This window comes from Pelmatolapia mariae, linkage group LG20 (assembly GCF_036321145.2).
Source record: "Pelmatolapia mariae isolate MD_Pm_ZW linkage group LG20, Pm_UMD_F_2, whole genome shotgun sequence".
In the NCBI taxonomy this organism is placed as follows: domain Eukaryota; kingdom Metazoa; phylum Chordata; class Actinopteri; order Cichliformes; family Cichlidae; genus Pelmatolapia; species Pelmatolapia mariae.
In genome coordinates this window covers 26,195,064-26,216,131 of record NC_086244.1, presented here as the reverse complement: position 1 = coordinate 26,216,131, position 21,068 = coordinate 26,195,064, and the positions used below count along the sequence as shown (strand labels likewise).

Below are 21,068 nucleotides of genomic sequence, written 5' to 3'. Positions count from 1 at the left end.
AGCAACAACAACAAAAACAAAAACACATCGTAAATTCCCAACTGAGCTTAATGAGGCTTCACAAAACTATTAAACGCATTTTACATACTTAAAAGTGAATTCCTGGCATCAAAAGAATTAAATTTATTTATGACTCATTAAAGAACTCTTCTAATGTTGCTTAATTTTATAACCTTTATTGAGAAGGCTATCATGTGCAAAGAGAAACTGTACAGTGATAAGATAAAACTGTGTATTTTCCTCTGTTGTCCATTAGTTTTGCATACTACTCTGGTGATTATTATTTCCTAGTATTATATGGACAAAACCCTTATAGTTAAATCCACGACCTTTAAGATCATCACAGGTGAAAGATTCCCCAAAGGGAATTGTGTCTAGGGATGGGGATTGATGAGGTTTTATTGATACCAATTCCATTATTGAATTTGCTAATCAATCCAATTCCCTTATTGATTCTTGACCCAGTTTTATATGAGAAAACAAGTATGCCTGCAGATTTCCAATGCAGTACAACTACTTTATCATTTATTTATTTATTTATTATTTAATCCCAAACAGACTATCGCTTAATGCTAGATGAAGAAATGAAATAATGTCATTTATTGAAAGCTTTATTTGAAGTCAACTAAAATCATGTTAAGCATCTGTACAGACGAGCTGCTCGGTTGGTAGCACTTGTGGTGCTCATCCATATCGCATCAAATGCATGACACTTGAGCAAGTGAATCCTGTGTTGCAGGAGATGTTTCAGCATGTTTCTGGCGTTTCCACCTCAATAATGATGTTAAAGACATTACAACTAAGTTGTTATCACGTTTCTGCATGAAGCAATGCTTTGGATCGCTTCATCCTCTCTGCCGTGACCCCCTTTTTCTGATAACACTAGACGTGCATGTAGCAATACTGTTGATTTGCAATCAGTGTGCATTGCCAGCACCTGCGGACACTGATAAAGGAATTGATAAGCTCCAACACTTTGAAAATTTGGCACCGGTTTTCAGTTCCAATCCCTATTTGTGTCTCCTGTTGGGACACAACCAGCAATATTTTTGCTTGTCAGGCAAATGTGTAAACCGCTGCACTATAGAGCCATCATAAAACAACAACATATATTAAAACTATTCTGGGCTTTATATACTAATAATAGAGTTTTAAAATAGTATCACACGTGTGCTGTGTGCCAGAGAGGCAGAATTCAGAAAAAGGGTGTAGCAGTCGTCTCTGGCTACATAGAAGGGCTAAAATTAAAGAGATAAGGCTAACATCAATAAACATTTGCAGATAAAAATGCTTTATCTTTTACTCTAAATGGCTCACATTACTTACTATGGTTGACTCTGAGTTCCAGTTGGTTTAGGTCACTTCTATTATCAGAGAACTAAACGTCAACATTTAGCTTTATAAAAAGGGCCTAAAGTTAATTTGCTGTCTATATTTACAGGCCATAATTACTTCATTTTGCTTTTAGATTTGCTGCAGTAGGCAACAAGTTGCACAATTGGTGCACAGTGTGTGTGTGTTTTTTTTTTTCTTAGGTGCAAATTTGACACTAAAGGCTTCCTGCATGTGTTACAGCACAAGTGATATACAGCACATGCACACATGCGGTTACCTTTAATGCGCCCACATATTAAAACAGAGTTTGCAGCATAAGATCACTTGGCAGACACTGAAGGAAATTTTTAAAAGAAAACACTGATAAATACTGAATCTTAAGGAGTGCAGAGGACAGAGGCCATAATGTCCTCTGGCCTAGAAAATGCTGAGTTAAAAAAAAGAAAGAGAAAAAAAAAAAAGACCAAAACATACAGCAGAGGCAGCCTCTCTTCCCTCAATCTCTCCCACTCTTCTTCTCTCTCTAGCTTTCCTCCCAGCCCACACTGCAGAGCAAACAGTTTGCCTTGGCTGTTTTTCTTCTTCTTCTTCTTCCTCCTCCTCTACCTCTCTCTCTTTCTTTCTTTCTAACATCTGCTGACCCATTTTAGAAAAACACTTGAAGCAGAAAAAATAAAGTTCACCTCCTTCACAGGAAACGATCTGCAGAGTTCTGCAGAATACATGTTGTGCTGGGATACGTTTTCAGAGGACAGTATCTGAATATGCACATAGCCCGAGCAGCAAACCTGCTTCAGATGTTCGCATACACAAATTCTCAGTTTTCTAAATATTAACCAGCTGATGCAGCCAAACTGCAGTTTATTTGACACTAGTTGCAGCTTTCCTGATTGTAAACCCAGCAAAGCAAATGCAGGGGAATGAAAACATAGTTTTTAAAAACTTGCTGTGTTATATCTTTGTATAATGCATATCGTTTGAGTCTTAAAAGAAAGTTACACGTCTCTTAATGCCCAAGACAAGCCATAACATTTTATTAGAGAGAGAGAGTGTATATTCCTAAAAAACATACATGTGGGAGAAAGGATATTTGCCTGCATGTCGGCATTCCCTGATGAAAACCACTAGCATTCCTTCTGAGGCTCCCTGATCCATCCAAGAGAGATTAGTAACCACACACTGAACATCACATTTAACTCTGTTAAAACAAGTGCCTTAAAGTGACATGAGCTTCCATAACGATCCCACATCAGCAGCCTGCGTGGAAAATGTGCCACATTCAAACTTAGAATTAGCTTCTCATACATCTGGCTTAGGGAGGAGAGTAGCTCTCCCATATGGGGGATGCTAGCATATTAGCAGCCCTCCTACAGCCTTGGCCTCTAAGCCAGCCTGATTTACATTCAACACACTGCCAATGTGGGGATTTTTACATAAACGACAGTACCAGGAATAATCTGCCATGTACACTGGAAAAGAAACCTGCCAAGGATTTAGCATTTGTCGACAGTTCTCGGGGGAGTATAAAAGACGAGTCGGAGTGCAAGACATCTGAATTATACCAACAGCAGAAACATGTGTCTTTGCAACTGTGTGTCGAGGGAGCTTTTTTCTTGAAATGTGATTTGCTGACGACTGAGCAGACAGGTAAACTCACATACTCGCTAATCAAAGTAAACCAGGAATCAGATTTCTGTGCTCTACGGCCACCAAGAGACTAAAAAGATTGATCTCTGCTTTCCATCACACCCACAACAGGCTCTTCTTCTACACACATCTCTACTTCTGCTGACAGGGCAGCAAGCAGCAGAACTTTTTGGAAAACACACTAACAACTGCCAACAATCAAAAAGACTGAATTGTTTGTGTTTCACAACACAGTAATACATTGGCAGGAGCTGAATAACGACCGGCAGCAGAAAGCTAAATAGAAAAGACAATATGGAGGATTAAATAACTTGTGGGGGACAATAGATATGAACCCTGTACCGGCTGCTCCAGTATGGGAAATTGTTGGCAGTGTATTCCAATGCTTTTACTGGAAGCAGCCATTTTCTATTACTTTGCAAAGCTGAAGGGAAAATAACATGTTTTAATACAGCTCTGCAGCTTTTGGTGTGCATGTGAGCATTTTTTGCTTAGACCAGGTAAACCAGGTAGCAGGTAAAACACATCTCATCAGTGGGCTGCTTTAACATTATCTGGATAGGTTTTCTGCAACTGCTGAATCCTTGAAGTAAGACAACAGCAGGTGGCGTTTCTTAGCTGTTTGCTTTTGCCAGTTTGTAACAGCTGAACTACTTTTTCTTGTATCAAATAACCTGTCGTACTTAAACTACAGTTCAATTTTTTGTCTGTACAATGACAAAATATACATTATATGAACAAAAGGGGTATTTGGATTGATCCCATTCTGGTTTGAAGTACTTCAAAGTATTACACGGCCTACACGGTGCTTTCAGTGACTAATTCCATCTACTGTTCAGTTTGAATGGTTTCTAATCTCAAATCTGGTTTCCCAGGCATGACTAATTGTTAGTGACCTTTCGAAGCCGATTACGCTGACTGGTTCTCACAGATGGTTTTGACTCTGCATTGTCTTTAAAAATAATAAAATTTTCAAAAACTCCTATGACAATAATAACGATGAAAATGAAATGCAATTTGTAACAGATTAATAAAAAAAAAAAAAGTGCTCCATGACAGGAGAAAACCAAACACAGGAGCCGTCTTCACTGCTCGAGCCCAGAACTGAAATGATGGCCTTTCATTTGCACCCAGCTTTTACAGACTTATGTGGTGTCACTGATGTAAAGATGTAAACAAGTCAGAAGTGCCGTTTCTGTGTTATAAGATCACTAAATCCATGTTGTTAGTATGTAAAAAGTTGCAATTTGTGAATCAAGGGCTCATTTCTTCTTTATGGCTTATTACTCTTACGATAACCGGTGTTAAAGTCTGTAGTGGTTGGGTATTTCCTTTGCCCGTGCTCATTTTTTACACATACAATACGTCTCTGAAGTGTTTCCAGCATCGAGAATGCCGCTGACGCACTGAGACGGAGTAACGTAACTTGTCGTAACAATGTCCTCACCTGATTCATCATTTTCAAGCGTTCACATATAAAAAGGCGAGGAGTTTCATGAAAAGCTTCCCAGCAGCGATTGTGAAAACAAAACAGGAACACATACCTTCTGAGCAGAGAAACTTCTACATTAAGCCCTAGGTCTTAGTTAATTTATTCATTGATTGCCAGGAGGTTCGCACATAACAAAACAACTTTACCGTATCTCCAGCCTTACCTTGCATTTGATCCTGCAGTTTATATTCCACTTTATTCACATTCTCACAGCATAATTTATTTACTGCTCTCCACAGCAGTTATTTTCACTGTTATGCACAACAGTGTGTCTTATGGTTGCCAACTTTCCATCAGTTTCAATCACAACACAGCTCACAGCAAGGGACTGTTGATTGTTCTGTTTGCTTGTTGGTGAGGTCAAGCCCGACTTTTTTCTTTAACAAAAAAAGAATATTAACTGACAATTTATTTGGCTGGATTAAGTCCCTCATGCTTTTGTTATCCCACCTAACCCCCCCGCCAAAAAACCCCCATCTTAGCTGTCAACTTACAGAAAGAAATACCTCAATTCTATGAAACCAGTTCTGCAGTTCTATCGCACTGCAGCTGTCATTTACATTTTATTAATTTTACTGACATTTTTACTCTTTAGCATTATCGTTATTAAGCCACCTCACTCTGAGATTGCAGAGATTCTTTACTGAGACAGAAAAAGAAGGGGAAAATTACAACTCCCACACCTATTAGCAAGCAGAATGAGGATCATTACATTGCTGCACTAAACATCAGGATCATTTAACAGTGATATAAGCATAACCTCACAGCGGCCTCCGGGATCTTTATTGTTAACTGTTCTCCATGACTTACTTCTTTCATTCTCTATGTATCACATATGAAAAAAAATTATCTGAGATTCATCGTGATTAAAACAAACTATGAGTTGCAATGCCAAACCCGTTTAACTTTCACGGCATTTCTGTTGCAGTGTACAGTCTTTGGGGTGGAATAGGCCTTTGTGAAAAGGCAATATTACACTTTTACCAAGAGCACAGTGCACACTTTAGATAATGCATCACCTTCAAAAATAAGCACAGCTATCCCTTGTATGTCGTGGGTTCCATTAAGGTTTTACTGATGGACACCAGTGAAAGACTGTCTTTCCTAATGTGCGCTTCCCTCCTACACCTCAGGCTTCAGATCCAACCATCCCCCATCCTCAGTAGTTATGCAATTACCTTAAATTTAGATCCCCTGTCGATCTTTTGTTCTGCGCATAAAAGCCCGCGTTTCTTCCTGCTCTTTGGGTTCCATAGTAGCCCCTGACTGACTCCCATACAGTCTGCTGTCAGCTCGAATTAATATGTCACGCAGGGTGACAGGCAGGCCTGCCCACTGATGGACTCTCCCCACTCTGGAGTCACACTTTGCAGCGGCATACAAAATGAGCACATGACTATGGCAAACCCTACTGAGGAGAACTCCACTGGGAGCAGACTTGTGTGCTAGTTTTTACCCAATTGTAATGAAACAGTACAATAAATACAATGCCACAACTGAATTGTATTGTAGGTTTTGTGTATCTAATACCTCTGCCTTTCTCTGCATGGTACAATCAAGATACTGACAAGGATCGTGTGCAAATGACCCAAAATTCATGTTTGAGTATCATGCACACAGACATGACTAGAAAAGGGTTCAGCAACGGTAAACTCATATTAAATAGCAAAACATATTTGGAAAAAATAACACTTCTCTTCCAAAAGTTCCAATGAATTGTCACTGAGCGTTAAAATGAATACACACTTTGCTTCAGTATCACTATTTTGTTGGGAAAAAGTAAATTTATCCATTTCAAGCTAAAACACAGACTAAGCACAGGATTTGCCTGCAGACAGAAGAAAATCATGGTCAAACTAGTAGTTTGGAAAATGGTTGAAGTTTAGATTTTGTTATTCCTGCTATGGACACTTTAGCCCTATGAATATCCTAAATAAAATAATAATAATCAAACAACTAATCCACAGATTTAAAAACTGCAACTATTTTAGCAACCCTCCAAGCTTGTGTGGATTATTTCTCCAGGCTGAATTCTTCGAGTAAAGCAGCACATCACATCTATTCACCTCCTTGTTTACCCAAATGTGCTGGCATAATTGATAGGTTTTTTCACTGAAACCATTGCTGTATAAAAGCTGTTGAAAAAAATATTTACAAAGAAATTGCAAAAAAGTCATCTCCGCAAGCAAAAGAGACTGCATAGGAACCATAAAGAGTAGGGAACAGAGATGAATCTACTTAAGCCACCGGACAGGGAGGAAGACGGACAGACACGGGACAAAGAGAAAGATGTTGGGAAGGAGACAGGGTGTGTCGGAGACAGCAGAGAAAGGGAAGTGGTGTCTGCGTGGTGTGTGAAAGCCCTGCGATCGTGGTCTTTTGATAGGCTGGTGAAGCTGAGGAGGGCTCAGGGCTATAGACCAGAGGGATTTACAGGGCTTTTCTCCTTCCTCTGTGGAAGCAGTGTGTCAGCCACTGCCACTACAGACCCTCTTGCCCCTGCCTAGTGCCCCCTGTGACTACAGCTACATGACTGATTATAGGCCATGAAAGGATCCCCTCCCAACCCCCCCCCCCAAACGTTACTGTAAAAGGCTGTTTCAACAGAAAGAGGATCAGAGCCTTAAAAAGACATTTCCATTTTCCTCCTCAGCCTAAATGCTAATCTGCTCATTTTCTCCTATACAAAGGCTTTTTCTGTAGGAATAGCTCCTTCTTCCCATGACTCCATGCCTGCATCCCATCCCACCATGACAGCGGCCGCCAAGACATGGTTGTCCTGGAGAGGCTGCTGATGCATGACAGGCAAGGGACTAGGCTGGCCAGCATCCAGAGGGGGCGCAAGGGCAAGAGATGGACAGATAACCTTGTTGTGTGGCCTGCAGCCGCCTCAGGCAGCTGCGTGGAGATGATAGCTCAATCTCCCCATCAGACCTCCTCATTAGCTCGGCCCCAGGCCACAGCATGCACTGACATGGAGCAGAGTGTTTGGGCTAGGAGGCAAACTATATGCTGTGAGGTACTATGCGTTGTACAGCACTGTGCCACTACACCATTGCATCAAAGTCTCTGAAGGAGTTTCCAATATGTTCATTACAGCAAACTGTAATGGTGAAAACACCCAAGATGAGATAATATGATAATAAGCTGAAATAAACATTTCATAGAAAGGAGTGTGTGTTTTGTGGTCCAGATTTGGTCATAGTTTCATTAAATATCTTTAGCCTCTTTGGACAAGGGCCCCTCAGTTTCATTATGAAAGTGCATTCCAAGGCATATCCCCTCAAAATTACTTTCCGGCATCAACAAGGAAAACAAATCAACGTGTGTGTCTGACTGCATCTACACAACATACTCGCCACATCAATAAGCCAATGGGGACAGTTACCATGCCAAACTGATAGTGTGAGTACAGGGAGTATCTTAATATTTACAAGAGCTAACTACTTTCAATTAAAAGGTCATTTTCTCCCCCCTGAATGGGACTTGATGACACCCTATGAGGAAAGAAAAGCTGTGTATTTGCATGACTGAGATGCAATTCAACCGCCTCTTTATAGTCATCCTGTGAACATTTTCATGTTAAATCAGAAGACTTAAAAAAAACCAAACTACCAAATTAGAGGCAGACAATCGTTAAATCCAGTTTTCTGATGTTAAAAGGGATTCCTGCATGGAAAGTGCTTCTCGTGATTGAGAAAGTGCTCACATGCTAGACTTCTTTAAACATCTGTTCCCACTCTCTGGCTCAACCACACTGAATGTGGGTCATGCAAGAATCATAATTGCATACAGACTTGACATACAGAGAGGAGGAGTCTTTTTTTCCCCTTCTTTTTAGAGCAAGTGCTTGTGACAAGGAAGCAAAGTAACTACACAGCACTTTTGATTTTACCAGCAGCATCCTCTATAAGCCCTAACCAGGACTGCTTGAAATGAAAGATATAATTGTCATGTATAAAAAAAGATTAGTCAGTCAGTTATTGCTGTAAAATCTCAAGACCTCGGTGAAATGCTTTCCCCATCCCTCTAAAACTAAAAAAGAAAAAGAAAAGTGCCAAAAAAAGCTGCTGTTGCTGTTGAACGGAACCAGCAGGAATACTAATGAATGTCAGTGACAGTGCGAGTAACAATGTCTCAAAGGATTTACTTTTGTTTGTGGTACTAACTAGTTATATAAACCTTTGTATTCTAAGAAATACCGCTCGTGTGGAAGTGTGTGCACAAGCATAAAGGTAAATTGGATGGTTAATAAGCACAGCGTGATAGCAAGCTTTTATCCACATCTCTTTATCCCACACTGCATCAGTTCTATGCACTTAAAGGCCTGCATTGATATAACAGCCCAAACACCAGTCCCTGACCACTTTATATCTGCCAGATAGGGCCAATTCTGCAATGTACTAAAACTACCTATAGTAACATTTAAAAAGCAGCAGTCCTAAACAGAACACCATCGCCGAGACACACAGAGTACAAACTCATGCCCCGAGGCCACATGTCAGGGACTTCCTGAGACCTAAGCCTGTATGTAATTGAGGTGAAATGGCCTGTCTGGACTGAACTGAAGCCACGCAGTGAGGGGGAACCAGTGCAGTCCTTGGGAGTGGCTAACAGGGTCACACTGACAGACAGGAGTCTGTACAGGCAACCTCATGATGGATGTTTGAGAGGGAGGTGTACACTGGCCCATACACCGAAAGCCTGCGTAATTCCATGTGCAACCCCCTCCCACCCCGCTTCCAAAAACCACATGTTCATACATGGACCGCCCCACTACTCAGCTTCAATGCCACTGCGATAAATAAGCCCTCAGACTAATAACGCTAACACACAATACTGACACCCCCACCTGGATCAAGCTAGCACCCCAGTCACAGCTAGCTCCTCATGCAGTGTTACTACCCTGCTACTGTGGGTGAAGCTCGTCTTTAGCTTCTCAACATAATTACAGCCTAGATGAGTGGCTTGGAAATGACAGGCAATTAGGCCTCCAGACAGTATGATACTGAGGAGCACCCTTACTTCCAGAAAGGATACTTGAGGTGTAGATGAAAGATCCAGACAAATACACACATTTACAACTTCCCCTCTCACACACTCTGACAGCAAGTGAATTCATGATCACTGTAAGCAAAGCAGGTGTAATTTTCAGCAGAAGAAACGACACATGCATCAGTCCAATTAGCTGGACCGGTGTCAATTTCATTTCAAGAAACAAGCAATAGGATGAGTAGAATAAGCCAAGCAGATTCTTACTTGAACTTTTGAAAAGCTTCATATGTGGCTGTGTGCACTGCCTGCAGTCTCACTGTTTGATTTACAGGATGGACAGACTGTGGGGCAATCCCTTAGCGGGATAGAAGCACAGCCAAGGAGCAGATGATTAGAAAGCAAAGAAAAAGGGGAAGATTGGGAGGAAATGATTTTTTTTCTAAGCCGATATCCCTGTAAGTGTTCTCTGTAGACCAAGTGTGCAGATGGTAATTAACTTAAACGGTAGATAATGTCGTAATTATAGTAGCGTGCACCACTCTATTTCGCGTCAACATTAACACACAAAATTAGACTGTGGTTTGGAGGCATGTCGAAACGCAAGTCTAGAGAGAGGGGAACTTCTCGTAATTCTCTGCCATCAACATAAGTTTGAAAGTAAAAGTTAGACTGCTTTTGTAAACTTTGAAGCTGATAAAATAAAGCAGTGGATAAACACAGGCTACAGTGAACTTTTCGACATAAAAACAGTGCACCTAAACAAAGCCTCTGCAGTTAATCCAGATTTCAGCCCTTTTACATGGATCATTGCCTTCCTTTTTATCTACCATTTCCATAACAGCTCACTTGTGAGCAGCCTTGTTTACAGCCAGCTGCAAAGATCATCCTATGATGCTTTCCAGTAGGGGAGTAACCAGACCGATGACCTGCAAACTGTTTCACCCCGTGAATGGAAAAGCCAGGATAAAGGGAAAAAGACTTTTCCATTCCTCTGAGTCAGAGGAGGATTTTAAATAACCTTTAGAGCCATACTCTTTCAGAGTCTCTGACTCCATCTCTGCTGGCTCAGGCCCATTCGCTCTGTAGCTTTATCTGCAGCCCTCTATTCTAAACACTACTCAAATTTAATGGATGGCTCAACTAAAAGACTTTGGATAAAATCACAGTCTGGCCGCCTTTCTTTGCGATACTTAAAAGGCGCCCGGCCTTTAATTTACTTATTAGACTGCAAACACATAGAGCGGCACAGAGAGAACGTGCATTTACTGCAGTAACATGTTTATTAAGGATGCTTTAAAAAAAAAACCCGAATGCGAGCAAAGAAGTGCCTTAACTAAAAGGTAAAACGAGAGGCAGCGTAGAGCCCATGGGAAGCGGGTAATTGAGCAGAACATATCTTGATGTTCTGGTGAAACCCTGCTCTCCATCTCTCCCTGCAGAAGATGAATCACACCATTGTTTGTGTCACCAAAATTACATAAGAGCTTTGCAGACCTCGCTCAGTTCAATTGCATGGTAGAAAAGGGCAGAAATTGAATAACTGCATCTTGCTAGAATGAATTAGATGGACCACACAAGTTTTGTTTTTCCAAAACGTCTTTAAAAAGAAAAAAATAAAGTCCTTAGCTAAACTAATAAAGAAAGAGTTTGGCTGTTAGCAGTAAATTCTCACGGTAAAATGTGCATGAATCTTTAAATATGGGGTCGTGACAGATGAAGTAGACGAGAGAATACTTTCTTTTTAGTTTGAATGAGAAATAGATCATCTCCTCTTTCTTTCTACTTTATAGGAAAGGAAAATGAGACTACCAGCTAATTTTGACTTTCTCCATTTCAACACTTTTACATATAGGAGATCACAGCATGCCAGTATACGGTGAGAATCCTTGTGGTATGAGAGATGTAAGGTGTGGCACAATAATATTATCATTAGCGTCTCCATATAAACAGCAGGAAGGCTTTTACCAGAGAGAGTTTATGGATGGAGAAGCTGATAGATGTGAGTGGTTGGGACAAGAGTCTTTGGGACAGATCCCGCAAGAGTCCAGACAAGAGCAGACACATCCCTGAAGATTCAGACTAAACAAGGCCACATTAGAAGAGCCATAATTCAGCCGAGCAGCATTCTTTGCAGAAAGGGACAAACCTGCCTCCTTATTCAGTCCTAAATTAAACTGTCTGAACATTGCACTGCTGTGTCTTCAAAGCCATTTAAGGGTAGTCATTTTGATGTCTTACATCATATGCAGAAAATACACCGTGATGGCATGGGCTATAAAAAAGGTCACTTTTTTCTCCAAAAGGCTCCTCATTTTGATTACAGTACACCAGCTCAAGAGTCAAAGCAGGAAAGTACCATAATATGGCTGCAGGGTAAGGTTGGGCGATATGTAAAAACTTTCCAACCCACAATCGTCAGTCCAATAAACTGATGATAAGTGATATATTTACGCATGCGCAGGCTTTTTGATGGGCGTAGCAATGTAATCATGCATGGACTGATTTGCGTGCTTAGAACACAAAAGAAGTCCAAACATGGACAACCTAATTGGCTTGGTGGAAAATGCATGAAAAACGTTTCCCATTGATGTCACACATGGCACGGAAATGTTCGCTGGAAGAGACATTTTGATTTTTAACTTATTTGTTGTTTGGTTGAGTGTGTAAGACAGACAAATACTGGAACAGCCTGTAAACACGGTTATACTGGAAAAAATAAGCAAGTTTCTATTTGTTTCCTTCCCCACCATTGTGTTTTTATTTTATTTAAATAAAATGTTTGGGGTTTTTTTTCTGAAAACAGGCTACTGTCGTTCTTTCTTTCTGTTATGAGTTTGAGTAAATGAATCGCTGCTGCACTCTCAGGAGGGTGCATTTGCTCGCAGCTGAAGGAGAGTGCCGTTAAAACAGCGCTATTATTTATTTCTGTTGACTGCTTCTGTTAGCTTCAACCAACATTATAAGCAAACTTACTCATGGGCAAATAAATAAATAAATAAATAAATCGCCCTTGTAAAAACGATCGATAGCCTCAGCCTATCGTTGATAGTCAATATATTTCTCCAATCGCCCAACCTTACTGCAGGTGACACACAGGTTTTGGTAGCTGTTCATGTAGAATACTTACAGATATCTGGGGATTCATCTGAGCCATCTGGACAGTCCTTCTCCCCATCACAGCGCCAGCCTTTGGAGATACAGGTCACCTGGTCCTTACATACAAACTGTTTAGAGCTGCAAGTCTTGGGTTGCTCATCTGCTTTGGAGCTGGGAGCTGAAAAAGAAAAGCAGGAAAGAAAGGTGATGGTCATAGAATTATAAAATGAAAAAAAAAATCACATTAAAAGGGAATGAAATTCTAATACTGGTAACCTCAGACTAACTTTATTTTTATAATGGATAAAAGTAGAAAAAAACCACTCTCCTCCATACAGACTCTAATTTCCGAATTCAAACCGCATAGATCCTAACTCAGCCGGGCAAAGCAACATGTAAAAGTTACAACTGTGCTTTTTGTGTTCAAAGTTTAAAAAAAAGAAAAGAAAGAAAAGACATTCAGAAAAAAAGCTCCACAACCAACAGTGTTGCCTTGTATTTCTATGTTTGTTTGCTGTTTCTCCCTCTTCTTCCGCAATAGAGGAAACAGCATGCTACTATTTTTAAATTACTATTGAAGCGGTGTTTTTTTTTTTTTTTTAATGCTCACTATACAGGCTCTTTCATGTGTCGTGGCTCAAGCACAACTGGGCATTTAATCACTGCCTGACCCATGGGAAACTGCAGAACACGGTAGTCCTGGGCAGCAAGTCAGCAGAGATTGCTGAGGCGTACCACACAGGCTAGCCACACCACAGCAATGCTCCTGACACATCAGCAGTCTGACAGTGCTGACATGTTTTAATTTACAAAAACCCATGTCAAACAGAGCTCTACCTACAGCAAGCTGCTTGAAAACGGGGATTTTCAAAACATATTTTAGTGGTATCAAGCCACAGGAACAATTTTGATATTATATTTGGTCCTCGCTCTTCCCCAACTTAAAAGAGAAAAATAATAACTTTGCTCGGAGTGTGGGAAAGGTTTTTTTTATTTTGTACTAAACAAAAACACTCTTTGAAAACATTTAGGTTAAATATATCACACACTATCAGTGGAATTCTCTTCACCTGGCAGTGATATTTCCAGGATCTTTTGAACAGTACAGCATAGGTAGCCTAACCAAAGGCAGACAGAAGGGGGTGGGGGCACCTAAGGCTTCCTAATTTCAGACGCCCCTGCTACTAGTAACAGCACAAGTCACCACCAGGGTTTAGTTTTTGTAATTTAGCTCATTTAAGCTTATAGTACCAAACTCGATTTTCATCATTATTCTTCAATATATTAGTTAACCTTGAGAAAGCTGAAATTGTGCAAACATTTCCTCTCAGCATACAGAAGAGTGAAAATGGGTAGCTAGAAAAGCACAAAGGAATTGCTTTCTTTTATGTGAGTGGTCAAAAAAAAGAGAGAGACTACAATGGCCATTTCAGGGAGAAGGTTGTTGTTACTGTACTGTTGTGCAGCAATGCTCTGAGAAGGACAGCACCAACAGTCTCATTGTGATTCTCTGCAGTGACTGAGCCCTCGCTCACCCTGGATGACTTGCCTCCCTATGTACTTGGCAGGCAGGGAGGTGTTTGGGGTGAGTGGTGGAGGGGTGTACCGCAAGCGGGCCAGGATGTGACTGAAATCACAAGAGAGCGCGGAGCTAGTGTATCATTGCAATCACGTCTCTTTTGACTGTCAGACTAAAGGCTTTGGAACTGGACTTTTCTTTCTCTCCATCGGACAATGTATGTTTAAGTAAAGCAATGAGACTTCTGAGTGTCATGTTTTTGTACTACAATAAGAATCTAAAGGGCTGCAGGGATCAAATTGCAGCACTCCCATTATACGAGCAACACCTTGATACTCAAGGAGATAAAGAGAGAGTGCTAGATTTTAAAATGCAGAGCTACAGCCTTGAGTTTTTTTCCTCTTCTCTCTTCTTAAAAAAAGGCTGGAGGAAAGCTTAAAAACAGTTTCAAGTGGTGCAGAAGAACAAGACTTAAAGGTAGCTTTAAGACATCATACTCCAGAACAGGGGTGGGCAATCTCAGTCCACAAGGGCTGGTGTCCCTGCAGGTTTTAGATGTGTCCTCGAACCAACACAGCTGATTTAAATGGCTAAATTAGCTCCTCAACATGTTCTGAAGTTCTCCAGAGGCCTGGTAACGAACTAATCATGTGATTCAGGTGTGTTGACCCAAGGTGAGATCTAAAACCTGCAGGGACACCGGCCCTCGTGGACTGAGATTGCCCACCCCTGCTCCAGAATCTATTAAGTGTCACAAGGCTCCGATAGGAGGCTAAATCTGAGATAAGGGTGAGAAAGGGAGCAGTATAAGAATGGACAGAGACCATGAGAGATGGAAGCTAGCCATGGCCTGAGGCCAGCCTGTTACTTTTGTTTTCTTTCAGCCTACTGATGCCCTGGTGCATTCTGGATGGCGAAAAACACACATTAGCCTGTGCTCATATGTCTTCATTTACTCTATCTAGAGAGCCAACACCCCAAAAATAGCATTACTGGTTGAGCTGAGCTGAAATGAATTGAAGTATTGAAACCTCCTCTATGTTAAGGTATTACTTTAGACGCTGTGTGAAGCAGCTAAGCTGATCCAGTTATTGCCTGTGAGTTGACATGAAACTGGAAATAAAATTCTGTGGGATCTAATTTTATCATCCCTTTACGCACCAGCATGAAATGACCGCAGAGGGGAGAACCTCCGAGTCTAATTGGAGGTTGTGGCTGAGGAGGGGTTGGAGAAGGAGAGGAAGGCTGGCAACCCTCCCCTTCAGCAGTGCTTTTTCAAAGCCCACTGAAATATCTCAAACAGAGATGTGAATTGTTAATTCAGGCTTCAAAGTCATTGTTTTTTTCCACAGCTAATGCCAGTTTTGGGGATGGGTGGGTAGGTGAGGGTCCAAATTAAACTGGGCTGTTGAAGTACTAGTACTCATATGAAAAAAAAGTCATGTGTACACCTTTTATTTAGCCTCCTGAATCCCACCGAATCAATGAATATACTCTACTTTCATGAGCTTGTACAAGGCTAGTGTTCAACAGAGTTCCCTCCCGATAATGCCATTCCAACTAAAGCTTTTCCTGGCAGAGCTTAACAGCAACTTCATAAAACCTCTGTGACTAAATACTAAAAAATTCAACAGCATCGAATACATTTCAACCACAAAACAAGAGGAATATCACATTTTAGAAAGAAACAACAACAACAACTCACTTCTGTTTTCCACAACTTTTAAAAAGATCAGGTATGACAACCACATCCTTCCACGCTAAAGGTAATTTGAGGAAAAAAAACATCCTGTGGGTATCTGCTAAAGCAAAAACTCATCTAATTAGAGAGAAACATGAGAAAAATAACCTTCCGAGCCTAACTTGAAATCCTCAAGAGTTTAGAACTTCATACCATCGCTCAGTTTTTGCAACTTTGGAAACTCTACAGGAAAACAAGCTTCTGCAGACAAATTACACTGTGTGCAAAAATATTTATTGGCTGTTATTTAAAGCATTTTAAAAAAAGAAGAAAAAAAAAAAGCTTACTTCCACATAAACTAAAGTCTATTATTTTATTATAGTTCAGTTCTGTTGCACAGACGATGTGTTTCACTGAAGAAATCTTTGTAGAGAGAAAGATATTAAAAGCTTTCCATGTGAACATAAGGCTAGAAGTGAAGGCCTGTATGCTACCAAAGTGTCTTTAATATTCATCCAATAGAAACAGGATTAGTTTTTTTTTTCTTTAAAAAAAAAATCAATAATTATAAACCTCTTAGGGGGTGAAGGAGAACTGTACGGACACTAAATGAAGATCTTGGTTGAAATATTAGAAATTAGAGACTAATTCTACCTTGATATTTGTGATGTTGTGTGCTATGCAATTTTACTTACCAATAAAAAAACAAACAAACAAACAACAACAACAACAACAACATTCAAGGGTTTTCTTCTGGTTAATAGTCAATGAAAACTAACTGTACAACTGAGCAAATACCACAAATTTCATTTTACTTCACTGATATAATTTAACTGCACCTTCCTTCCTTGGTGCTGTGAGGAAAGACCAAAGGACTAAGCATGACTGTCACAAAATCCTCCACACTGTTGTCACTAAAAGTTTTTAAACAAATGCTGTGTTGACACCCACAAAATGCTCTAAATCACTGAGCTACTTCCTCCCATGCGGATGCTCAGGCTCCATTTGGCTGACTGGGTTTGATTTCTAGCATACCATTACTTGTATGGAGCCCACACTGTACTTCCTTATGCTGAGCAGCTAAAGCTCTGCGCTGTCTAAACAGGACACACTGACTTGCCCCCAAGCACTGTACATAGGAAAAAGCATTAAATACGAGCGAATGAGCAAATACCTGAATGTATACAGGGCCTGGCTCTTATAGAAACATCCCTCCCGAGTGCCTTACAAGAATATAGTACTTTCACTCCCTTTTTTGTTTTGCTTTTTATAAAGATGAAACGTACGTGTTGCTTTGTTTTTATCCAATCCAAAAACTTTAAGGTTGAGAGAAAGTTCGCTGGATGGAACAGGATGTGGTGGTGAGTAAATGGTGCTGTGGCACCAATTCAGCTGCCAAGTGATGGAGGCCTCCAGACACTATCACCAGCTGGGGCGCCACACTGACCCAATTTCGTCCCTCCCAATCTGTCTGACTCAATATGGCCATCCGTGCTGTACAGATCAACTCCAGATCCATGTAGCACATTCCAGCACCTTCTAATTGGTTTCATATGTATAGCTTTGCCTCAAAAAGACAATCAGTTACAGATGAACAGCTAGACTTTAAAGGAGCCTTACAGTTTTCATTTTGAATTCCAGAGAAAAACTGGTTGTTTCTCTTTGCTAGCCGGTTAGAGAATAACAGCCCAAAAGTGTGGCAAAGGGTTAAAAAAGTTCAGTTTGACTGCTATGTACCAAAAACTTGGCATAATTAAAACAGTATATCACCGCTATACGGACTGTCCTATATAGGCACAAAAAACAAACAGCTTGATATATTAAAAGGCACTTTTGTTTCACAAGCATGCATCTAAAACTGAGCACATCCCAGAGTTCAACCCAATCAATGCCCTTGTGGAATATTTTGAGGCTGAGCAATAGAGCATGGATTTTATTGTGAAATGACTTGAATGAAAAATAAATGGGACTCTGGGTCTCAGTTGGGCTACTAGGTGTTATGACAGTGACATGAGAAAGTGGGAATGAAACCAGGGCTGTTTCTCATCACCCATCACTTCTGCCCTTCCCGCTCCTTCTATGTGGCGCACAAACCTTTCAGAGCAGCTTAGAGAGAAAAAAACAAAAAACACACACAACAACAAAAACCTCCAAAACACACACAACCCAACTACAGGCTGTAATTAGAGCCTTGAGGCCACATTTAAAGCAAGTTTTCTGTGCTTCGTTTAGCAGGAAGTCAAAGCAAGAATCCCTGCATTATGTGTAAAAAATGAAAATCAAGTAGCCTATGTTTTTTGTATTCCATTAATTATTCAGATGGAAGAGAGCATTTTTTTCTAACCAAAATCAGTGCACTTTCAGTGAGAAGAGGGTGGAAAATAAAGTACAGCCTCATATGTATAGAACAGAACAATACAATGGTGATAAACACAATCTAACCTAAGGCCCTTCACAGGCCACTGAAGCAGCCTCTTTCATTTGAGGCAACAACTTAGCTTTGTGCTGAAGCACTTAAACTAGCTCACAGTGAATTTGTATCCACTGGCTATTCAAAATCTAAACCACACCAGGCATTTCATTGAGGCTAAACATGTACGAACAGCAGAAGCCCGAGTCAGAGTTAGCCTCTCTCTAGTGCCTAAGAGGCTTGTTGTTGTGCCACTGCACAACAAAAGTCTACAGCTTTGACCTCACATGTAACCCGATGAGGTTCTGCAGGTTTTCAAAAGCCTGCACAGTAAAATGCAATGCAGTAGAAGACATGCATTGACTTAATTTGATTGATGGATATAAAAGAAAATGTAAATAGGCTCAGAGTCTGCCGAACGAAAGCTCTTCTAAACCCTGTAGTCTCTGCAGAACACAGCTCCGTGAAGCCACAGAGGAAAAGTCAACCCAGATTCAGCAGTTATGAAAACAGAATCTGCGAGCTAGAAATTAATGCTGGACCACATAAATCGAGGCATTCACTGCAAGTCAGATGCTTGCAAATCCTGAAAGGTAGGAATAAGGAACCAATTCACTATGGCCACAAACAAGAGGGCTGACATGAGTTGGAAGATGATTGTTTCTTTGATTTAATGTGACTGGATTGCTATGAATCCCTCATTAAACTAAAGGAGACAGGAGGGAGGAATGTTACTGGCTCAATAAATGCCTGGAATGAGTCACAAACAATACACAAATGAGTTGTCATCCACTTCACATCTCAACAGATGACCTCTTTGTCAGTGGTGAAATCATCAATCCGGGCTGTGAAATCCCAACTTTTTTTTGTGTGTGTTTTCACAAAATGTTCTCAAGATGTTAAAACACAGCTGGTACCTCAGCACCAGCATCGATTAGTTAAAGCTAATGAACAGTTGTCTCTTGTAAATAAAAGTCTCAATTATAAATTTCCTTCAGAATAACAGAAGGACACAGCTTTTTAAACTTTTTAACTTGTCATAAAAAGCTATGGATCGCTGCAAAAACAGTTAAAGTCAAATACTACACTTAGCGTTCAGTCGTCGAAGTATTCTCTGAATAAACTGCAACAGGTTAAAAGAGTTACACAAGAGTTCAGCAAGACCACTGTTAATTGTTTTTCCCTGCAACATCATGAGAAGTGCTTGTACTTTGCAACTGTTCAAGCATATGACAGCAAATTTACCCTGCCAACAATGAGATTTCCCAAATATCTAACTAACTTCAACAACTGCATAAAATCTACTTTCTGCTGCTCACTTATTCACAAGGGGTTGCCACTGCAGGTACCTCCATATGTTTTTTGCCCTTCCTGATGCAATCCTAAAGGGATTTGTGACTCTTTTTGGCATTGAACCGGGAAATCTTGTAAGATAAATGTGTAAAACACCATACTATGGAACTAGCAGTAGATGTGCCTTTGCCATCACAACACATGAATGCCATGAAAGTTTTCTGCATGTACTGTCACCGTCCAGTGGAAAAAAACCACTGAGACTAAAGTAAACAAGTTTAATAAATTGAGGCAAGCCATGAAATTGGGACGTTCTCTTCATCTATAAAGATCCACTCCTCTTCCCAGGTGTGAAAGCAGCCGAGTGTCTCTGCGATCGATCGGATCTCTAGTCAAGCGCAAAGACAGTAACGCTGCCAACGTCTTAGCGTGCATGCCAACAATACTGACACACAAATCGGAAGTCTCTAAAAAAAAACAAACAAAAAAAAAAACAAAAGCTGACAAGCTAGGTGTTCAGCTTGTAGGATCAGTAGTCTCACAGCTGTGCCAGATGTAAAACAAAAGTTTTAATCTTTTGCAGTTTTGTTCATGTTCTGCAGGTTTAAAAAATATGACATTTCTAAGAGTTATCATAGTAACACTGGACGGGAACCGAAAGCAAATTAAAACACGTTGCCTGAGTCAATTGTCGCAAAAAACCCCAAAACAAAACAAAGCAAAAAAACCAGTATATCTTACAGATCTTAATTACCACAAACCCACACTTCCTATTTGGCTAAAAAAGCCAATCCGGTTCTTTTTGTGTTCTTAGAAGCCAAACAGAATAAACAGTGATGTAACTTGTAGAAAACACCAATTACAGCACACCCCTGCTATTCATAGTCAACAAACACTGTGGTCTGACTCCTTCGATATGTGGGCAATAACAGTGAAGACAGTTGTGTTAATCTCGTTTTACCTTCCAGTCACAGTTGATTGCGATGCAGCGCAGGAAGTGGGAGGATAAAAGTGGATCTTCACACCGACTACAATCAGGAACACCGCTTTCAGCTATCGTCATTTCGCAAATATTTGTTGCTCAAACCAGAAGACCAAAATGCAAAACCTCCTGCACATAAGCTTTACATTAAATTTCACATAGAAATCAAAGAATGTATACAGTCTGGACATCTGGCTTTATTTTACTCCTACTTTTTACTTTTCTTTTTTTTTTTAAATTCTCTTTGACAAGACTCTGAATGGCAGGAAATCTTTCTGAGGGATATCTATAGCAGATGGGTTTGCAGTCAACAGTCATTCTCAGGTGTACAAAGTTACAAAACCCACTCCCCAGTGACCTCCACTTGAAGGAGCTGAAGAGAGCAATCCAAGTTCTATTATCTGTTGAATTTGTACGAAGGACGCCAAATTTTTCCAGCAGATGTTTCCAGTGACAGCTCAGAGGAAAAGGTCTCGTTACGAGGGTCAGGCAAACTCACTCTAGACTCCTCAGGAATTCAACCCCTTCCGCCTCTGACCCACATTTAAACATTTCTCAATATCTTTGGCCTCACAGGAGTGTTGCTGGAAAGGATACTCTATAATTGGTTCAAAATAT

General features: G+C 40.5%; 1 protein-coding gene across 2 annotated transcripts in view; it reads right to left on the bottom strand.

Annotated features, from left to right (window-relative positions):
- Positions 1–21,068, bottom strand: part of lrp1ab (low density lipoprotein receptor-related protein 1Ab) — an 80,433-nt gene that overhangs the window by 56,517 nt on the left and 2,848 nt on the right. For both annotated transcript variants that reach the window (XM_063463062.1, XM_063463063.1), the window contains exon 2: positions 12,597–12,743. In XM_063463062.1, the coding sequence (XP_063319132.1) occupies positions 12,597–12,743 (147 nt within the window). The remainder of the gene's footprint in view (positions 1–12,596; positions 12,744–21,068) is intronic.